This window comes from Arachis duranensis, chromosome 6, assembly GCF_000817695.3.
Source record: "Arachis duranensis cultivar V14167 chromosome 6, aradu.V14167.gnm2.J7QH, whole genome shotgun sequence".
Taxonomy (NCBI): Eukaryota; Viridiplantae; Streptophyta; class Magnoliopsida; order Fabales; family Fabaceae; genus Arachis; species Arachis duranensis.
Genome location: NC_029777.3, coordinates 12326052 through 12349545, shown reverse-complemented (window position 1 = coordinate 12349545; position 23494 = coordinate 12326052). Strand labels below are relative to the sequence as shown.

Here is a 23494-nt window from a genome sequence, read left to right as displayed (position 1 = left end):
AGAGATATAAATAATGAATTTATTAAGAAATTAACAGCAAATCAATAAATAATTAATTTGGGTTGATAGAGTACTCAATTTCTTCGTCACCTTTAGAGAAATTAAAAAAGGAATAAATAAAGATTAAAAAATTAAAAAAATATTTGTTGAAAAGTTTAAAACGAAAGATTATACAGCAATTACCTTAAAAGTACATTATAAAATGTGCTTAATTAACTTGCAGAGCATTTCACGAAACTCTACTAGACATTGGACGGTCAAAAATTTTGCATATATTCATGGTCCAATTGTATTACTTTAGGTTTTGTTTGGTTTGCGTATGAACTGTATGAAGTGCTCTTATATAGGCACATTTACATGGACAGAAAGAACGAGAAAATATGTTATAACAAATTATGAGTGCTAAATAATAATAATCAAAGTTAATAGTATTATTATAATTGATTACACAAATTTGTGAGCCTTGTTTTCTTCCTTACATGCATGTCCAAACAAATCCAAGATAACGAAAAACGACAGCATCTCATTACATACATATACGAGTAGTTTGCTAATTGAGTTTCCTACAATTGGACCTGATTTGACCCTGGGGTGCAGTCAAAGGGCTAATGTTGGCCATGTTGATCATGGACTGAACAAAGGCTTCGAAGAAGGCGGTTTGGTTGCCGGCGAAGCTGTTTACAAGGGAGATGGTGACGGTGTTGTTGGAGGAGAAGAGCTCCTGATCCGTCTGGAGGAGGCCACGGTTGTTGATGAGGTTCGAGAAGTAGTTGTTGTCGAAGGTGTCCGGAGATGAAGGGTCCAGGTTGTTGAGTGTGGTCCCACTGCTTCCATTCTGCGGACACCTCTGCTGAAGGCTCGCCACATACGACGGGCTCAGAGTGGGATCAGGGCTCCCTGTGCCGCTCCAGTTGAACAGTCTCTGGTTGAAAAATCTACATTGTGCTCGCCCGAATGTGTGTGCACCTGTATGAAGGTGCAGTTGATAATTTAGTCAAATTTATCAAATTATTTAATAATTCTCAACTATAGTTAATTATTAATAAGAGTTCATACTGGATAATGCAACGAGATCAGTTATATTGAGTCCAACAGCAGCAAATTTTGCTGTGATGTTCGCTAAGCTTTCAAATGGAGTTGGAATCGAATTATTCGCTCCTGATTGGTTTGCAATTACACCATCCCTTCTCCCAAGAACAACGTTCCATGAAGGACCTCCTCCCTGCAAATTCAATTCAACTCTTTATTAAACAACTAATTATTATTACATGTATTAAATTATTTAACCTAAATAATTACCAGAGAGACAGAAGCTTCAGCCGCAAGAGCAAGAATGTCAGCACAAGACACAACACCAGGGCATGAATTTTCAACAGCACTCTTGATTTTATCAACTACATCAAACCCACGAGCTGAATTATTGTTTGGAACTGCACCCTTCTCGCTCAGTGTTATGTTGCCACCTTGGTCCAACAAAACTGATGCATCACACCCCTAATAACACAAATAACATTAATAACTTTAATTTATATATTATAATATAAGCTTATATATATTATATGTATGATATGTTACATTAACAAAGCAATCATGGAAATGAAGGCGAGTTAGGCTTGCGCCAATGCGAGGATCAGATTGCAAAGCTTGCTGAACCACACTTCTCACAATGGAAGACACGTTGGGGCATGTGCTGCTGTAGAAGCTTGAACTCAATTGAGCATTTGATTCATGAACAAGTGTTGTTATTAGCACTGACAAAATTATGGAACAAAACATGGCTCTGGTTTCTTCTTTTTCTATCTTCTTTCATTCGTTCCACATTTTGTATTTGTCATTCATTGGTATGATATATATACTAAGAGAAAAGAAGCTTTAATTTACATGCACTTAATTAATTAATTACTGTGTGTGTTATGTACAATTTATTTGCTTAAAGCTAAAGTTTTAACTGGTTCTTACTTAGAAGTGCACGCTAGCTAGCAATATAGATACATAGTATATTGAAATTGTTGTACTCATTAGGTACAAAACGGGACATGGAAAGCAAAATTCAAACCATAATGATTGCCACTTAACTACCTTGTCAAGTGTCAACTATACCTGCTCTTCAAAAGAATTTAGCAATGCAACTTTATCTTATATTAGGTCCCCTATCCGATCCTTTTATATATAGAACAATTTATTAATTCAATGCCATCAAACTCAGGAAAATGATTCAATGGACTCAGTTCAAATGGTATGATTAAATGAACTGAAAAGGAATAATATAGCTTCATTCTGCTAGAACAAGTTAATTGATTGTCCCAGAGGATATTGTTAAGGAGTATTGATATAATTTGACATTAACTATCAACCCGTATTATGTTATACACTAGATTTGTTAACTATTTACAACAATATGGTAATTCATTTTCTTTATAGAATTGAAGGGTTTTTTTGCTTTTATAGCAGTTAGAACGTGTACCTTAGCTTTAGGCTGCAATGTCCAAATGTTTTCAAACTTTAAAGTTTTACTTATCATCACCTGAATGATACGTAATCACCACTTAATTAATTACAGGCGTAAATTAGAAGACAATTTCCAAGAAGCTAAGCCCCCCTAAAAAAATAAAAACATTTGTTATGTGCACTAGAAAACAAGAATAGAAAAATGTCATAAAAATTTAACTAGCCTTAATTGTGAATCAATATAATGTCCAATGAATATAAATTAAAGTTGCTGGCTCCAACCATTGAAGTTTCATATATGTCGGTGCAAGTAACAAATCTGTTCTTACTTCTTACAAATAACATAATGACACTCAACGAAAATACTTAGAAATTAAGTCACACAGCAAATATACCATTAACCAATATAATCACTACTATATGCTTTCATACCCATTTTGGGTTCGTTCTATATTGTCTTATTATTTCCCCTTTTTTCTATAATTAGATATCCAACCAATATTAAGAAAAAAGAAACACTCCTACTCCTACACACTAATAACGTGTATATATTTCTGTCTTTGTTTGTTGTAGGTAGTATATCTAAGTCACTGTGAGATTGAATAGATTTTAAGGTATCGCATCTAAGTCACTTTAGTGTAATTCTTAAAATCATCTCCGCAATCAATGGAGAACGTGCCATTCATGGGGCCATATATATGCATGTATTCATTTTTCAACTCTTTTTATGCTTGTAAACATTAAATTAATTCATAACTTGAATATTACATAATCTTACCGTTTATCTATTTCATTTATATTATGTGTAGACTAAAATTCAACTATTAGTTATTAAAATATAAAATACATATTAACAATAATTGAACAACACATAATAATTTATTTGATTATTGATTAATATGATTTTTGCACGTAGCATTTGATATTTTTAATTACTCACATGAAAACCTACATAAGAATATTATTTGACATGTTTGAGTGTTAATATAATTAATACGCATATTTACATTTTAACTTTTCCTTAACTTTTTTACTATCATTTTCACATTAAAATATTTTCATGTGAGTATAGCTTAACAAGTAGTGAAATATGCAAAAACCAAAACAAAAAACTTTTATTTCTCTCCAATTTGATGCTAATAGAAGAGTTGTAGTGGCCCATGTTTCATTAGATTAGTGTTCTTTTTTATTATTTTTTTTTCAATTTTGTGTAGTTTTATGTGCAAAAGTTGTTTTGCTTCAATCAGACTCAAGTTGTGTAAGCCTAACAAGTGAAAACAACATGAGCCAATGCCCATTATATTCTTGGGCATTAGCCCAATTCAATTTATACCAACAAGAGAACTCTACAAATGAAAAAAGAAAACATTAAAGTCCAACAAAACCAACAGTCCAAAATATTAACCAACAAAAACAATGAGATATTAGTGGTCATTATGTCGCGGATTATCTTCTTAGAGGTTGATTATACATTAAAAGTATAACTTGGTTTTGTATGAATGATTATGATGGCTCAAAGTATGACTAAAATAAAGAAATAACATTCTTTATATGTTTGTTGGACTAAAAGAATAAAACTCAAAAGAACATTTTAAATAGTTAAATTCATCCTTTTTTTTAACCAAGTTGGGTTAGTCTAGTGGTTAGCTCACTAGTTTGCTTAAGCAAGTGTCGCGGGTTTGAATCTCACTTTGTGCATATAGTAGCCGAATTGGGAAATACCGTGGAAAATAAAAAAAATCATCTTTTTTTATATAAATAAACACTAAAACAATAAAATCGATTAATTGGATTTGAGTTATAAAAAAAATTATATAGTTAAAAATTAATTAAATTAGATATCTCTTTACTAATCTTACATGCTATGAGCATTTATTTTTTATAGACAACAATTAAAAAGAACACTTAAAACAATATTAGAATTATTATTATTTATTTTTCTTTTTATCACTTTTCAATTTCAATTGGTTCTCTCTTCAATGGTGGAGAGAAAACTTTTTAAGTGGGCCTTATACCTTTTAGGTTATTATAGAATTTGTTTTAAAATTTCTATTCAAACAAACAAAAGATAATTAATATTTTTTTATTTTTTTCTCCTTCTTTCTATTTTTCATTCAAACAAAGCCTAAATAAAAACTAAATTGATAGAAATCGATTAGTTAGATTTGAGCTATAGAAAAATTCATATAGATAAAAATTAACTAAATTAAATGTCTTTCACTAATATTATATATTATGAACATTTTTTGTATGGACAACAATCGAAAAAAAAATCTCGGAATAATGTTATAATTATTACTTTAACCTGTGGAAAATAATTTATCTTCTTTTACTATCTTGACTAAAGCAATTTAAAATAAGATAAAAAAGACTCAAAAAGTAATTTTTAACAACTATCCCTTTAATGACTAATTTTGAGGGAAGAGAAACATAATAAGCTGAACATGTTATATCAACATAGAACAACAATGTGTACTGTGTCTCTCCAAAATAGAGTCACTAATTAATAAGTTGAAAAATACGAGACTATAAAAAAACTGCTCTCTTCTTATGTTCTTAGATCTTGTGAGAAAATTTTTGTAGTTGCTGCATTCTCCTCTAGTCCTCTTATAGTTCCTCATTCTAATCAACTAAAACAAAAGTTTTAGAAAATTTAGTAACACTAGCAACACGGTTTATCTAAATTTCTTCCATTTTAAAAAGTCCATTCATTTTTATATGATATTAGTAAACGTCTCAATATTTATTTTTTTTGTCATTATCTTACATTACATCTTTAATTCTTATATTGTTTAATTAAACTATTAATAAAAATGGTTTTTCTCAAAAAAAAATTTACCTTTGTTAGTCGAAAAATATTTTTAACTAAGAGATACGATTTAAAATTTCAAAAGGTTATTTGGATGGGAATAAAGGTCAAAATGACACGTGTGCAGACATTTGTTGAAAATTATTCTATATAGGTTCGATTTAGTCATTTGTAAATTGAATAAATATTCGTTGAGGAATCGAATAGGAGTTTGAAAGGAGAATCATACCGTTATGTTGTGGCAAGAAGTTGAAAGTTTTCACCATGTGATGAATTTATGAGTAACGTTTATTAGCAAAAGAGAGGAAACAGTTACCTGAGACTGCGCATACGAGACATCACCATGCCATTAATGATCGGTTATAGAAGTAGGTTATAAATATTAGAAAGTTTTAGGGAATAAGAGTTGGAACTTTGATTCAGAAATTACTCATGCACACTCACATCACCAGAGACTTTCTGAGTCTGTTTCGAGTTAATTATCTGTAGGGTTCCTTCCATGTTATTATCTTTTCAATTTAACTTTCTGTAAACTTTACTTTTCAAGCAAATTTATGTTTCAAGTAATGATTTAATTTTCGAATACAATTTATATTCCATTACTTTTAATTTTCATGCCAAAAGCCCTTTGACCCAGTCGAAGGCACCTTTACTGGTTTTTTTAAATTTCAACACAACATTTTCGATTTCAACCAATTTCCTTTTCGAATTTGTTGTTTTTAACTTCTTTTATCCTTTTACAAATTTTTATTTACTTTTTATTTCGATGCCTATCTAATTCGAGACGCTTTGATGCACTTAAAGAAAACTGGTACCTGCAAAGAGGAGTAGGTTTCGTTCCCAGACTATTAGATATTGAACCACTTTCGATTTGCAAAAAATTGACAAAACAAATTGGCACGCCCGGTAGGACAGTTTGTTAAATTGAAGTGTGTCAAATAGTTTTTGGTATCAATTAGTGTATGCGATTGAGAAGTAGGAAGATCATTCACATGGCTCATGAATTGTCAAATGTGAATAGTAGTTAGTACACCAATGATAGCATACCAGTAAATGTGCAACAAGCGAACGTGACTTTACGTTTGGAAGGTGTAATTGGAAGTAGGCATGGCAAAAATCCCCGGTGGGGCGGGTACCCACGGAAATTTACCCGTCGGAAAGCAGGTATGGAAGGTAATTTTTACCCGCGGGGACGGGGGATGGGGCCCTGTATAATAAACGGGGCGAGGGCGGGGGTAGAGGTCCTCGCCCCGTGAGGACCTAACGTCCTAACCCTAGCAGTCACATTCCCCTGCTTCAGAGAGACAGAGAGTGAGAATTGAACTGAGACTCTCCACTCCTCTTCAAACCCTCACCCCCTCCTGGCTCTTTTTCGGCTGACTGCGGACCGCCAACCGTCTCTCACCGCCTTCCACCCTCTGGTCCCTCAGCGCCGTCTCCCACCCCAGACCCCTTGAGTGGCTCGGTTGCTCACTGAAGGTGTCGAGGCAGTCGAGCTCATCGTCGTGGGCTCCGGCAACGTCGTCTTCTTCTCCTAATCGCAGCAGACTCGATAACATCGTCGTCTTCTCCTGGTCGTCATCTTCTCCTCTTCGCATTGCCGGTCTTTGCTGGTCTTCCTTCGCATCGCGGGTCGTCATCTTCTCCGTCAGGGTCAGGTAAGTCAGCACTAGTCTTAGCTGGTCTTCCATCCCCTTTTCTGAATTTAGATTTTTGAATTAAGGTAAGGAATTTCTGTGTTCTGAATTAATGAAATTCCAATTAATCTGAATTTCTGTATTTTAAATTTCTGGATTTCTGAGTTTTGAATTTGTGAATTTCTGATTAGGTTAATGATCTTCTGAATTTCTGATTAGGTTAATGAATTTTCGACTATGAATTTCTGGTTGTTTAATTATATTTTTGAGTTAGGTTAATATGATTTTGATTTCTAATTCTGATTAACATTTCTGAGTTAATATTCAAGATCTGAGCAGATTAAACCCTGGAGGTGAAAGAAGCATAATATTGTGTGTAAATTTGAGTATTTAGACATTAGAATTGTATGTTTATGTTTGTGAAGTTGTTGCAAAATTGCTAGGTGTAGTTTGTGAAGTGGTCCCTCTATGTTTTTTCAGTATTTCTTAGTTTGATTAATTTATCTGATCTCATTGTTTCCTTGTTTGATTAATTTTTCTGTGTGTTCTATTTACCTCTGTTCATAATCACCCCCTAAACCACATTAATTCATCTATCAATGTTGTACTAATTAGGTTCCTTGCCAATGTGTGGCTGCTAAAATAGGTTTATCATAACAGTTTAATTGTTATTTACTGATAATGTATTGGTATTTAATTGTGTATATAAGACTCTTAAGTTAGTGAGTAATTGTGTATAAAAGAAATCTTTATCATAAACTTTAGCTGCAAATACATGGTAATATGATATGCTACGAGTTTCATTTTAAGTAGAGGCATTTTTTCTTCAGTTGGCCCATACTATAGTGAAAGTAAGATTTACCTCAAACTTTTGATGATGAAAATGACATGACTCCATGATTGTGATTTATGAGGTGATTTATATTTCTGAGTTGGATTAATGTGATTTTGATTCATGATTTATATTTCATGATTTATAGAATGTCTTCTTCGGATGCATTGAGTAATACTCTTGAAAAGTGTACTCCATCGGAAGAACTTATAGGCACTAATATTCAAATTACACAAGAGACTCCTCAATCTCAACCTCAAGAACCCCCAACAGATATCACAACTACTAATGAAGGAACGACAAACTCTACGTGTGGTATTCAAAAGAGGAAGTTAACGTCCGAAGTGTGGAATGACTTCAAGATTGTAGAAATCAACGGAAAATTAAAGGCTGAATGCAATTATTGCAAATCGAAGCTACTTGGTGACTCAAAACAAGGCACTTCGCACTTATGTGATCACTTCAAAAGCTGCAAGCTCCACACCACAAGAGATATAAAACAACGTATGATGAAGACAACTCCAACAACTAGTGGGAAAACAGTTGTGGTTGGTGCATATACCTTCGACCAAGAAAATGCAAGAAAAGAGTTATCAGTTATGGTTTGTCTTCACGAGTATCCGCTATCTATTGTGGATCACATTGGGTTTTGACGATTTTACAATGCTTTGCAACCTCTCTTCAAGGTGATTACTTGTAACACTTTAAAGAGTGGCATCTTAAAGCTCTACAATGATGAGAGATCGAATAAAATGAATGTCCTTGAGCGTAATAAAAGTCGAGTTGCAATTACGACTGATATGTGGACCGCAAGCAACCAAAACAAAGGTTATATGGCTATCACGGCTCCTTACATTGATGATTCTTGAAAATTCCAAAGCCATCTTGTGAGATAATAATATTACCATTATAGGTTCTTCCGAATATTTATATAAATGCAAAGCTGTCTTGTTTATATAATTGCGATATGTTCTTGTGTACAATTGCAAAGCTGTCTTGTTTATAATTGTACTAAATTATCATTACAGGTTTATATATGTGCCGACTCCCCACATTACTGAGGTACTTTCAGAGGTTCTTGTGGATTGTTTGATGAATTGGAATCTTGATAGGAAGGTATCCACTTTAACTGTTGATAATTACAGTACTAATGACGTTATGATTGAGAATATTTTGACTAAAATGTCACATAGAAACTTTATCTTGGGTGGTAAATTATTTCACATGCGATGTTGTGCGCATATATTAAATTTGATTGTTAAGGATGGGTTACAACTTATTTCACATGCTATTGAAAGGGTGAGGGATAATGTTCATTATTAGACTGCAACACCTAAAAGAGAAGAAAAATTTAAGAAAACATGTGCGTAACTTAAAACACCCTACACAAAAAATCTTTGTCTTGATTGTAAAACTAGATAGAATTCAACATTTTTTATGCTTGATGTTGCAATTATGTAGAGATGTATTTGAAAGATTGTCATTGCGTGAGAGTCAATATAAATCTTTACCTAGTGAGAAGGATTGAGATATGGCGGATGAGATTTTTCAAAGATTGAGGGTATTTTTTTATGTGACTGAATTATTTTATGGAACAACTTATCCTACATCAAATCTTTATTTTTCTAAGGTTTGTGTGATTAAGTTGGCTTTGATGGAGTGAAAAAATTGTGAAAATGAGATAATTGAAATGATGGCTACTAGTATGATAACTAAGTTTGAAAAGTATTGGGGTGTGATTAATACAGTTATGGCTATTAGGACTCTTTTGGATCCTAGGTACAAGATGTATTATTGAATTTCTTTTTTCATAAAATATATGGTGAGACGGAGGCATGTGTTGTAATTGGTAAAGTAAAAAGGGTAGTGCAAGATTTAGTTTTAGAATATGCAACAAAGGGAAGAGAGAGAGACCAAGCTACTCAATTAGATATGCCGCCACCACCATCAATTCCTTCAAGTTCAAATGGGAGGAAGTTCAGTCATGAAGATTGGCAAGCTGATTTTGCTGCACATGTAAGTGAGGAATCCGCATTTATCGATATAAAGAGTGAGTTGGATTATTATCTTGAAGAGAGACCGGTACCACAAACTGAATATGATTTTGATATCTTAAATTGGTGGAAGTTAAATGGAGTGAAGTTTTCTACTTTGCAAGCTAGTGCTAGGAATTTTTTGGCGATTCCTATCTCTATCGTTGCCTCTGAATCTTCATTTAGTACGGGTGGTCGATTTGTTACACCACGTCGTAGTAGGTTGCGTCCAGACACATTAGAGGCTCTAATGTGTAATCAAGATTGGCTTTGGAATGAACTTGGCACCACAATTAACATAGGATTTGAGTGCTACATAATTCATAACATTGAAGGAGATGTTGACGTAAGTAAACTATTAAATTACATATAACACACTATGTTTTTATATTATTGACTTATTGAGTTATTATATTATTTTAACTTTAAATTGTTTTCTTGTCGTTGTAGGATTCAAGTAAGTCGGAATCTACCATCACTACCATTACAGCATGAAAGGAAGATTGAGATGGTGGAATTATGTTTTTATGATGTCATGAACTTTATTTGGTTGTTTATGAATATGGTTGATGTTTTATGTAATATTTGGTTGTTTATGGATATATTGGATGTTTATATTTGTTGTTATTGCTATTTAAGTCTTTAAAGACTATGGATATTATGTTTGTAATGACAATTGAGGCTTATCTTTGATTTTCTCTAATTTTTTTCAATTTTTATTAATTTTTACAAAAAACCGTAGAGACCCAGGTACCCGACGGATACGGAATCCCCGTTACCCGTCATGGGGACGTGGCGGGGAGGGGGACAGATATTGGGGGCGGGGGGCATGTCCCCGCCCCCATGGGGATTCGTTGCCATTCCTAATTGGAAGTGAAAGCATAGTGGTTACTACTGTGCAAACTGGGAATGTTGGACGTAACATTTATCCACGTGGTAATTTGCCACCACCTCCAATAACCACTGGATGGCCTCCTTATGGTCTCTCTCCTAGTTATACTTTACCAGTGAGTGGTTTTGCTCCTTCTGTTCATTTCGGGAGTATGAGTGGAGTGAATAGTTCTCAAAATTCACAACAGTATTCTGAGTATTCTCGTGATTATCATGTGGCTCTACATCGAATGCTGCTAATTCTATGGCAGTATACCGACAACATGTAGAGGAAAGTCATCATGACTTAATCAACTTGTTGACTCAACAAATGACCACAATTCTAAATCCGATGATGGCTGATCATGAATCAAAATTTGAACACCTTGCTAGACAAGTCGAACGAATTGTTCGAATCGTGGATTATGAGAAAGGTGAAAGGCATGATGCCAAGGGAAATCATGAAGGATTCGAAAATATGTTTCAAAATGAAAACAATGTTTTAAATAGAGAAAATCCTCATATAGTTCCCCGTGCTCAAGATGCTGATGAGGTTCTGGCCAAATTACGTGCTAATCATGGTGGTGAACGTTATCAAGTCACGAGAATTGTGGAAGAAGTACTCAATTGGGTTGGTCTAAATGTTGGTTTTATAAATCGGGCTCATTTTGTGTCTACTTTCCCTCAAGTTGTTCAAATGGCTGAAGTGCCAAAAAGGGTGAAAAATCCAAAGATAATCACAAAATTTGCAGGGAAAGTTAGAGAGTCAACCACTGAACATATCGCTTGATATTTGGTTGAGATTGAAAATCTAGCCAATAAGGATAATTTGCAAATGAAGTTTTTTCCTTCTTCGTTAACAAAGAATGCGTTTACTTGGTTTTTGAATCTCAGACCGAATTCGATAATGACATGGAATCATTTGGAAACTTCTTTTCACGCTCATATCGAGGGGAGTTGAACGTGGCAGTTACTTATCTAGTTGCTTTGAAGCGTAAAGATGGTGAAACCATTGATGATTATATGATACATTTCAAAAATGCTATAAGTAGATGCTATGCATCGAAAGTTGCTTAATGTGCATATCCCCGACTTAGCCCATCTGGCTGAAAAGGTTCGTCAGGTCGAACTCATGAAAAAAGAAAAAGAGAAACATAGGAATGAGCAAAAACTAAAGAGTAAACCTTTTACTCGAAAAGAGAAAGTTGCTTATATGACTATGGAGTCTTCAGAGGAGGAACTTGATTTCAAAACAGGGATTGATTTGGTCGAACTTAAAAAGGGCCCTCCATATGTTTGTTCTTTCCTTAAAAAGCTTCCTAGTAATGAAAAGTCGAATAATTCAAAACTGAAAAGTGGAAAGAATATTGTTTTGATATTTCGAAATCTGATCAGATTTTTGATGTGTTGCTTAAAGATAAACAATTAATTCTGCCTGAGGGTAGAACCTTACTTTTGGTGAAAGATTTGAAAGGAAAACCTTATTGTAAATTTCACCAAGCAACCAGTCATTCGACTAACAGTTGTGTTCGTTTCAGGGACTGAATTCAGGAAGCTATAATGGAGGGACGTCTAAAGTTCGATGATGGTAGGAAGGAAATGAAGATTGATGTAGATCCCTTCGATGCAGATGCTAGTTTTGTTGAGCCATATTTCGGAGTGAATATGGTTGGTATGTCTTATGACTTCGATGTGGCTCTGGATTATTTCGAGTCACAAATTTGATCTGTATATCCTTGAGCAGGAGATGGCTTGCTCGATTTTTTGGTACAGCAAAAGATTAAAGATCGTGATGTGTCTTTATGTCCACGATGTAATACTGTATTTGATGCTGAAGCTGCAGCAATTTTCAAAAAAGAAAGGATGAAGAAGGAACTGGCTCATAGAGAGGAGCAAGCGCATCAGAGGCAGCCAATTTGATGTATAAAGGGTCAAAGTTCTAAGATCCCTCAACAAAATGTGACTGCACCATTGAGCCGGTCTCAGGCTATAGGTGTACAACAGATTCAGAATTGTCAGGAATTCCAAAATCGAAATGCTTTCTATCGACGGAACCCATAGTAGGGACATCGAGGACCTCCTCGAAACCAGTATCCCTATCACCATGGTCGAACCAGAGGATACCCAAATGGTAGGGGTAGAAGAAATCTCAATCAAAATAAAAAGCCTCAAGCAAACATAAGCAAGGGGGCAACGCCTTCTGTTTATTCCCGAATCATCTTTTCTTCTGATGGAGAGACATGCTCGAAGGGGATTCCATCTCCTGCAAAGATGGAGAAAGGTAAGGCAATAGCTCATTCTTTGGGGGTTGATAAAGGCAAGGAAGTTGATTTGGATAAAGAGTACTTCAAGGAAGGGGATGATGAAATGGTTGGAATGATTTCGATTATTCCAACTGAGTATCTGGGGGAATATGAAGGTGACCCAGAGGAAGACTATGACATGGAAGCCGAAGAAGCTTTTTCCTTCATCCGATGTGAGGATGAACCGGGTTATTTTCTAAGACCTTCTGAAAGGCAGAAATTCCATCTTCGCCCACTCCATATCACCACTACTTTGAGTGGGATTAAAGTAAATAAATGTTTGATTGATGGTGGAGCAGCAATAAGTCTCCCACCAGAAAGGATGCTGATGAAGGTGGGAAAGCATCCTGATGATCTGGTCCCTACTAACATTGTTGTGATAGACTTTAGTGGTTCTTCGATGCCAGCAAAAGAGCTTGTTACTTTGGGAGTGAAGGTTGGATCATTCAAACGAAATACTGTGTTCATGGTGGTACTATCAAAAGCAAGTTACAATGCTTTATTGTGGCGAGATTGGATCCACGGTGTTAGAGCTATACCTTCTACTGTGCATCAAAGCGTCCTTCTTTTGACAGAGGATGACAAATTTGAGATTGTTAAGGCAGATTTGAATTTTTATGTTAAACAACTGCATGTCGATTTTAGGATGTATAATCCAAAACTGAAGCCTTTGAATGTTAATAGGGCATTAAATTCTTACAATTGCGAAGGTTGTTACTTGTCTTCGGAAGGATTAACAGTGAAGCTACGCTATTCACAGTTGAATGTGAGCCTGACTGGCTGGGACTATTTATCTTAAAGGTTTGATGAAGGATTGCATCATGGACTAGGTTCAGGATTGCATCTAGTAACTTTACATAATTATTTAAGTAATTCTCTTTCTGTAGGAAATAAAAGTGGCTCCTCTGATGAAGTGGAATCATTTAGGAATGCAAGTTCTTTAAGTAGTTGTAACAACTCGATGCCTTCAATCGAGTTTAGTCATGCTTTAGTTTTTCTTCTTTATGAAAGACAAGTGATGTTTCAAGATGAACTGCTGATTTAATAGCAGAAGCACATTGTGTTGAAAGTCAAGTTGATATTAATCCATTAAATGACCAAGTAAATTCTATTTCTAATGAATCTGTTGATTTCTCTTTCGATTGCATCTATGATTTAGAACCTCTGGATTTCGAGAAATATTCAGTAAAAGATGATGATCGTTTCAAAGGGTTTGAATCTTAAGATCCTTAGAAGGAATTAATTTAGGGACTCTTGATGATGTTCGAATCACATATTTATAAAGATCTTGTTGATCCTTTTTTAACTGAACTTTTCCATCTTTTACATGAATTTAAAGATTGTTTTGCTTGGGATTATCATGAGATTCTTGGTCTCGATCGTTCTCTTGTAGAGCATCGATTAGCATTGAAACCAAATGCTCGACCTGTAAAGCAAACCCCTCGTCGTTTTGCTCCAGAAATCAATCAAAATATTAAGGAAGAAATAGAACAGTTAATTAAAGCAAAGTTCATTCGAACTGCACGGTATGTCGAATGGGTTTCGAATATTGTGCCTGTAATGAAGAAAAATGGAAAGCTAAGAGTATGCATCGATTTTCGAGATTTGAATAATGCTACTCCAAAGGATGAGTATTTTATGCCAATTGCAAATATATTGATCGATTCTGCAGCAGGAAACAAAATTTTAAGTTTTATGGATGGTTATTCAGGATATAACCAAATCTTCGTTACAGAAGATGATGTGTCCAAAATTGCCTTTCGTTGTCCTGGGGCGTTTGACACTTATGAATGAGTGGTTATGCCCTTTGGCTTGAAAAATATTGGTGCAACTTATTAGCGAGTTATGAATGCTATATTCCATGAGTTTATTGGGAAATTTATGGAGGTATATATCGATGACGTTATGGTCAAATCGATTTCGGTGAATCAACACATTGATCACTTAAGAAAAACATTTGTCACCATGAGGAAGAAGGGATTAAAGATGAATCCTTTAAAATGTGCTTTTGGTGTGTCGGCTAGAAACTTCCTAGGTTTTGTTGTTCATAAAAAAGGAATTGCAATCGATAAAAATAAAGCCGATGCAATATTAGCATTGTCTACGCCCAAATCGAAAAAAGAAGTGCAATTCTTCCTAGGAAAGGTGAATTACCTATGAAGGTTCATTTTGAATCTTTCTGACCGAACTCGAGTGTTTGCACCTTTAGTGAAACTAAAGAATGACTCACCGTTCGAATGGACAAATGAGCATCAACTAGCATTCTATTCGATTAAGGCTTATTTATCTAAGACTCCGATTATGACAAATGTTCGTCCACATGAGCCATTGAAATTATATATTGCAGCATCTATAAACACAATTGGGTGTATGTTAGCCCAAGATGATGAGAATGGGCATGAACGGGTAGTTTATTACCTTAGTCGAGTACTAACTGATATCGAGACAATGTAATCTCCAATAGAAAAAATTGTGTTTATCTTTGTACTATGCTTGTATGAAGTTAAAATGCTATATGGTTGCTAAGTCGGTAAAAATTGTAGCACAAACTGATCTCATCAAATATATGTTAAGTTTCCCAATATTACGGGGACATTTAGGAAAATGGATGCTAGCCTTGGCAGAATTTGATTTACAGTATGTCCCAGCCAAAATTGTGAAAGGTCAGGTCATTGCAGATTTTCTTGTTGATAATTCAAGTAATCTGAATGACCAGAGGGCAAATGTAATCGACATTGAAGTTGATTATTGGAAGTTATATTTTGATGGGTCGAAGCATAAGGATGGTGCAGGGGTTGGAGTTCTTATTATCTCGCCAGAGGGGATTCCATCAGAATTCTTATTTGAGTTAAAATATCCTTGCTCGAATAATGTAGCAGAGTATGAAGTTTTAATTCTGGGTCTCGAAATATTAATCAGTAGAAGGGCTTTGGAAGTCCAAATACTAGGGGATTCTCAGTTAGTTTTAAAGCAGTTATCGAAGGAGTTTAAATGCAATAATGAGAAGTTGCAAAAATATTTAACAACGGCTTGGGAGTTGTTAACCTCCTTTTGAAAGGTTTCTTTGGTTCATATTCCAAGAATTCATAATGAGATTGCTAATGAGTTGACCCAAATTGCTTCGAGTTATAAAGTCGGCCCAGAAACTTTGAGAAAATTGGCTAGTATCCATCAAATTTTAGTACACGCGGATGAAAGGGAGGCTTGGAGAAAGCCTATTGTTGAGTATTTGAAGAATCCCAGCATCCCAGTTAAAAGAAAGATAAAATTGCAGGCGATGAATTTTGTCATAATGGCTTATGAGTTTTATAAGAAAGAGATCGATGGAAGTTTGTCGAGGTGTCTAAGGCAAAATGATAAAGATATTACTTTAGGTGAAGTCCATAAAGGGATATGTGGTGCCCATCAAGTTGGAAAGAAGATGAAATGGGTGTTATATCGCAACCACGTGTATTGGCCATCCATGATAAAAGACTAAATCGATTATGCAAAGGCATGTCAGGAATGTCAAAAACATGGTTCGATACAGCAGATTCTAACATCTGAGTTGCATTCGATAATAAAGCCATGGCCATTTAGAGGTTGGGCTTTAAATTTGATTGGATTGATTCACCCTCCTTCATTGAAACAGCATAAATTTATCTTGGTAGCATTCGATTACATCACTAAGTAGGTTGAAGTAGTTCCCCTAATAGAAGTTGGTCAAAATGAAATAATAAACTTCATTGAGGGACATATAATCTATCGATTCGGAATTCCTAAAATATTGAGCACTGATGAAGAGACTATATTTACTGGTCAGAGAATTAAAAATTTTGCAGCCTCAGAAAATATTAATATGGTTACCTCAACCCCTTATTATGCACAGACTAATGGGCAAATTGAGGCAGCAAATAAAGTTCTGATAAGTTTGATTAAAAAATAAATCAGAAATAGACCTCGAGCTTGGCATGAACGTTGAGTCAAGTACTATGGGCTTATCGAAATTCACCAAGAGGGTCGACAGGTACATCGCCTTATAAGTTAGTTTATGGCTATGATGTTGTGCTTCCATTGGAAATTAATTTGAATACTTTGAGGGTATCAAAACAGAACGACTTTCCAGTCAATGATTATTGGAATGCTATGTTCAATGAGTTAAATGAATTAGACTTAGAGCGAATATCGGCACTGTAGAATATGATTCGGCAAAAAGAAAGTGTTGCTCAAAATTATAATCGTCGAATAAGAGAAAAGTGCTTCAGTATAGGTGAGTTAGTTTTGAAAGTTATTTTGCCAATGAAAAAAAAATCGAGATTTCTTGGCAAATGGTCCCATAATTGGGAAGGTCCTTTCCAAGTGATAGGATTATATTCGGAAAATGCATACCAAATTAAAGATATTGAATCGGGAAATATCATTGTTTGGTTAATCAAAATTAAAATGCATAAGTCTAAGAGAAAGGGAAACCATTACAAATACTGGAATTTAAGGAGAAGAAATATGAGGCACCATGAGTTTTGCCAAGTCTGAGCATAGCTTTATCCTTTAATAGAAATGATTTCTTTGATAAGTTGTTGTTCTTGCTGGGCAGTGGTCAGAGGTATGGCTATATCAGCTCTTCTCTTGCGTATTTTGGCAAGTTTTTCATTGATCTGGGCCAATTCCGCTTCAAGTTTTATCTCTTCCTTGTCATAATAAGCTTGAACAGAAATAGCTTGAGAGATTCTCAAATCGAATACTTCACGGAAAGTTTTGATTGGTTGAAGGGCTATAGTATAACCTTCTGCCTTAGTTCTGATCTTAGTTTCCTCGTTTTTGATTTCTTGAAGTTTCTTTTGGAAAGCTATGCTGTTGTTGGCAATTTGTTTGAATTGATAGACTAGGGAGGAATGTGGAGTAGGAGCTGGAAGTTCAAAAGTAGAGTTCGAAAGATCAGACAAAAGGTTGTTGAGGCTGTATCATTAATCCAGTCAATTGGTGAATGATCCAAGAGTTTGATAAGTGACAGAAGTTTTTCTCGAGCATTGACATTTAACTCAAATGAAGGACCAGATGTAGAAGGACCAGGAAGTACAGAAACAGAAATAGGTACTTCATATTCTTGGATGACTTGATTTAAGAGTAGCACTTGTAGGTTCAGTAAAAACACCCAAATTTTCAGATCCTTGACTAAGGAGAGTTTAAAATTCAGCATGTTGGGGAGAACTGGAGGGCCTTTGGGGAGAAGGAAAGGTTTTTAAGACTCTGGATGGAGGAGAATCTAAAGCAGTAGTTTCAGCAACTCGAGAGACAGAGTCAGAATCTGGGGCCACTTGGTATTCAGTAGAAAGGGGCAGCCTGGTTGTTTGGAGAGACAAGTCCAAGGATCAGAGTCTATGTTGAAAAGTGTTGAGTAGGTTCCTTTGTTAAATCAACCACCTGTGTCCTAGTGGAAGGTGGAAAAGCGACTTGGAGCGGCTCAACAGATCCTGTAACCTGGATTGATGAATGAGATGTGGTTTGTCCCTGGTCATGTTGTTATTGTAGAAGTGGCTGATCAGGTGCTGGAGGTGAAGTGATTGATTGAGCAGCAGTAGTGGGTTGATATATAAGGTACACAGTGATAAGTTAAGATTTATTCTAACTTAAATGAAATATATGTAGAAATGATAATGTTACCAGAATGAGTCTTGGCCTTCGAATTAGCTGAGGACCTGGATTTGAATCGATTGTATCCTCTGATTGTGACGATGTAGCAAGGATGTTCCAAATAGATTGCTCACTTTCATCAAAGTTCTCACTCGACGGTTGCAACCGTAACTGATGAAAAGATTGAAATCAAGAGTTATTAAGTAAATGTGATTTTCGAAATATTTCAGTTCAAGGTGCATAGGTATAGGTAGAAATAGTTACCCTTCTGGAAGTTCTTGTGGGAGTACTTCTACTTTTTCGTTGCGATTGTCGTGAGGAGGCTGTGGTGTCAGCTTTTCTTTTTTGATATTTTCTGGGAGAACCTTTAGCAGCAGGGGCCGTTCGAATAGCAGAGCGCTTGATTTCCTCTAAGGTACGACTGTACCTAGAGTAGTAAGCAGCCCACCATTCGAAACAAGACTTGGTGATATATGAGATTCGATCATAAATGAGGTAATTAACCTTTCTCTCTGTTGTTGATTCTTCAAGAGGCAAGCATTGAGTTCTTGTTGTGAAGTCAGAGTGATTTGGAAAAATGGCTTATTTTTTCGAGGAAGTGGAGTTGGGATGGCTTGTGAGAAGCCAAGTTGCCTGGTTGCAAAATGAGGGGCGTACAGGGTCACTTTGAACTTTTCTTTTTTGTGTTGGGGCAGTTCTGTAAGAATTATTTGAACAATCAGCAAATTCACCCAACTTCGATTAGCAAGTTCATTTTCTTCAGTGTCATTTGGAAAGAGTAAACGCTCAAGTCATGCAGGACCACAATTTCGACGGATGAAAGGAGTGGAAGAGAGAAAAAACAGCCCAAAATCGGTCTTTGTCTAATCGTGTTTCTGGGAAATCTGGCTTAAAATCAGCCAATCGGAAGCCTTTGATGTGCTGTTTATCGGTAGCACCACCTCCAAGCTTTATCATATATTTTTCAAAAATGGTATTAAGCCATAGCTGGAGAAGCCAGAGAGGGCCACCTGTATTGATTAAATAATTGTTTCAGAGACAATTTACAAATTGACCAAGTTTTTCAAAAACATGCCCTAGAAGAAGCTTGGCCAAATTAAGATTATTTTCTTCATGAAGCTGAGCAGCCAGAGGAAGGAAAAACTTTGACATCTGGACACTTCGGGAACAGAAGACGATTGCATTTAGCCAATAGAACAGAAAAGCTACATGCTCATCATCCATAATAGCAGTGCCCTCTGCACCCATATGATGAGCAATAAAGTCACTATAGGAAGTGGTGAGGCAATGTTGTATTGGCGGTTGGGTTACATGTCAGAAGTGAAGTCTGAAAGACTTAACAGGAGCCCTGTAATAGCAACTAAGTCCAAAAGAGGCATACCAAACATTCTACAAGAAAGGTGGAAATTGTTAGTAGTCCTATTCCAGAAGCAGGTTACGACCCCAATCATCCAAGGGAGAGTTGAGGGTGAGAAATGGGAAAGTCTTAGAAGGTCCTGAATTCACAGAGCCCCCAAGCAACGCTCTTTGTGGGAGCAAGGCGTTGATGCTAGGCTTTGAAGTAGTCCCTCGTGTGTTAATCATTGGGTTATTTCTGAAAAAATTTTGATTGATGAAGAAAGAGATATCGAGGGCTTGGTTGATCAACAAATCTTTCTCTTGAGCACTAGGGAAGAAGGGTAGTTTCTTGTTTGCCCTTTCCAGAGATTCAATAGGCCCAATGAAACAATGAGTATCTCCACCTACCGTGAAAGGGATTAGGATTCTGGTATCATTGATTTGAAATTGTGGGTCATCAATGACTTCATCATTGACTTGATTCAACACATGGAGGGCTGGTGAAGCGGGTGGTGCCACCATGGGGCCTTTACCCTTGTCTTGGGCAGCAGCATGAGATGAAGAAGCGGCCATTGCAGAGCAAAGAGGAATGAAGATTGGAGAATAGAGGTTGTGTAAGAAAAATGGATGCAAGAGAAATCGAGAGGATAAAGGTTCGAGAAAGTCTGACAAAGGTGAAAGTGTCGAATTTAAAGAGAGTTTTACTGTAGCCGTTATCGCAGAGAGAGTTCAAAGAGAAATGAGGTAACTTTGCGAAGAATGCGAAGTGGTGGAGAGAGAAAGTGCAAGTCACGGGAAACGTGTCGAATGGGTCAGTAGTAATGAGAAAGTTAAATGGTAATTATTACTGATTCAGGAGATTAAAATTTGAATTTGGATTAAGTGTTTCATCTTCCAAGAAACGATTTCGAAGACAAACACATTAATCCAATGGAGCGACTAAGAGATACCGATTCGAAGTTTCAAAAGGTTGTTAGGATGGGAATAAAGGTCAAAATGACACGTGTGCAGGCATTTGTTGAAAATTATTCTACATGGGTTCGATTTAGTCATTTTGCAAATCGAATAAGTATTCAGTTGAGGAATCGAATAGGAGTTCGAAAGGAGAATCGGAGGGTTATGTTGTGGCGAGAAGTTGAAGGTTTTCACCATGTGATGAATTTATGAGTAACGTTTATTAGCAAAAGAGCAGGAACGGTTACCTGAGACTGTGCATACAAGATATTACCATGCCATTAATGATCGATTACAGTAGTAGGTTATAAATATTAGAAAATTTTAGGGAATAAGGGTTGAAACTTTGATTTAGAAATTACTCACGCACACTCACATCTCCAGAGACTTTCTGAGTCTGCTTCGAGTTAATTATCTGTAGGGTTCCTTCCATGTCATTATCTTTTTAATTTAATTTTCTGTAAACTTTACTTTTCAAACAAATTTATATTTCAAGTAATGATTTAATTTTTGAATACAATTTATATTCCAATACTTTTAATTTTCATGCCAAAAGCCCTTTGACCCAGTCGAAGGCACCTTTACCGTTTTCTTTAAATTTCAACGCAACTTTTTCGATTTCAACCAATTTCCTTTTCGAATTTATTGTTTTTAACTTCTTTTATCCTTTTACAAATTTTTATTTACTCTTTATTTCGATGCCTGTCCTAATTTGACACGCTTTGATGCACTTATAAAAAACTGTTACCTACAAAGAAGAATAGGTTTCGCTCCCAAACTATTAGATATCGAACCACTATCGATTTGCAAAAAATCGACAAAACACCCTTAATCTCTTCTTTTAATATTTCTTGACTTAATTTTTTTCTCAAAATTATTCTATTTAAATAAAGTGTTACATATATCGATATTTGAAGATTTGATCATAAAAATTATATGCTCCAAATATCTTAATATAATCCGGGCTATAAAAAATGTGTATTACAAATCTTCCATTAATTAAAAATAATTTCTGTAATTTTTATAAATATAAAAAGCTACTATTTTTAAAATTGAATTAAATTCATAAAATTTTATTTTTAATATAACAAGGTAGACAGAATAGTTTACGCAGCATATTGGTTAGTGTGGGTCCATTTTTATTTAATTGGCATATCAAACATATAAAGTTGACGTGTTAGAATTGGACGTATGCTCGAATTTCCAGGGCTGGAGCCATGCGATTAAATGTTCATATCTCAGCAGCCATTACAACTTACCCATAATCAAACTATATTGTTGCCTAGTTTATTTCTTTTTATTTTTCTTTAGAATTCTAAAAAATTATAGTCATCCAAAAATTTACAGTGACAGATAGATGTAGAAAATTTAGACATCGGAGAAAAAATGATAAATAAATATAATGTGAAATTTAAAATTGAATATATTGATCTAAAATGATGTTAAATAGACCCAAAATTTTACTAATAAAAAAACTAAATATTAATTATACAAGATAAAAAATAAATTTATAATTGATTTTCCTTCTTTTCATATTAAAAAAAAATAAAAATAAAAACTTTCCAGCAACTATCTATATCATGTTGTTAGTTTTTATTGGCCAAATAATTATATATATAATTTACACATTATTTCTCTGGTTTAAGAATTTAATTTAGAAAGTTAAAATTTTCAATTTTCTCATTGTATGAGACAAATTTATTAAATTTGTTTTTAATTATAAATCAAAGAGTAAAAAACACAATTTAAGATTTAATGTGAATTTAAACTACTTTTTTTGTGGACATTACTGGTCTACAAAATAAAATTCTTAATTGACATATCGTAATCATATGAGTTGAATTTTATGAAAAAGAAAAGATGAACTATTAACCTTACTAGTAGATGACTAATTACAAATTGACTCGTTTATTCTAATTAGCATGATAAAAAAACCGAATCAGATTGAGTTTATATATGTTTAATTTTTCAGCTCCAGCCATAATAACAATAACTTTTCCCACATTTCCAGTTACCATGCATGCACCTTCAGTAGTCTTGCAGTCTTTCTCTTTTCGGTTATATATTGCTTCTGAGTAATGCTATAATAAAGAACTTGTATAATATAATTCAGCTAGAGTTTATAAAGATTAGATGTTGTAAATTTGTAATAAGATATGCTAAGTTACTACTATATGGCATGACAAAGAAATTATAACTAAGCGATCGTTATTATACGATAAAAATTCAGTGGAGTAAATTTTATGTAAAGGTAATAACCGAAAACTATTAAATAATTTGACTAATTTAATTAAATTATCATTTAACAATTCTTAACTATTAATTTTACATAAATTATCTGGATTGTATTTAAATTTCTACTTTATTATATTTATAGGAGTCACTCTGATAAAGATAATTAAAACATTTTTTTTAAAGATATTTTTTAATAATTAAAATTTAATACATATAATCAATTAAACTGTATTATTTTTGTCAAAATTAAATCAGACAAATTGATTTATCCAAAAAATTAGTAAACCAAATCTTAAACCGATCTAAATTAATATTTTTTATAAAAAATAATTACTATAATAAAAAATAACTAAAATATTAAAATATTCTTAATATATATATTGCGAATCCTAAATTTTAACCTTTTTATTTTTTCTGTGTCATTA

At 34.4% G+C, this 23494-nt stretch overlaps 1 protein-coding gene across 1 annotated transcript; it reads right to left on the bottom strand.

Annotated features, from left to right (window-relative positions):
• Positions 1–400: 400 nt before the first annotated feature.
• Positions 401–1810, bottom strand: LOC107492884 (peroxidase 15). The gene is made up of 4 exons (XM_016113943.3): positions 1576–1810; positions 1300–1494; positions 1057–1222; positions 401–966 (listed from the first exon to the last, which is right to left on the bottom strand). The coding sequence occupies exons 1-4, from the start codon at positions 1774–1776 to the stop codon at positions 551–553; spliced, it is 978 nt and encodes a 325-aa protein (XP_015969429.1). The 5' UTR covers positions 1777–1810; the 3' UTR covers positions 401–550.
• Positions 1811–23494: the final 21684 nt, after the last annotated feature.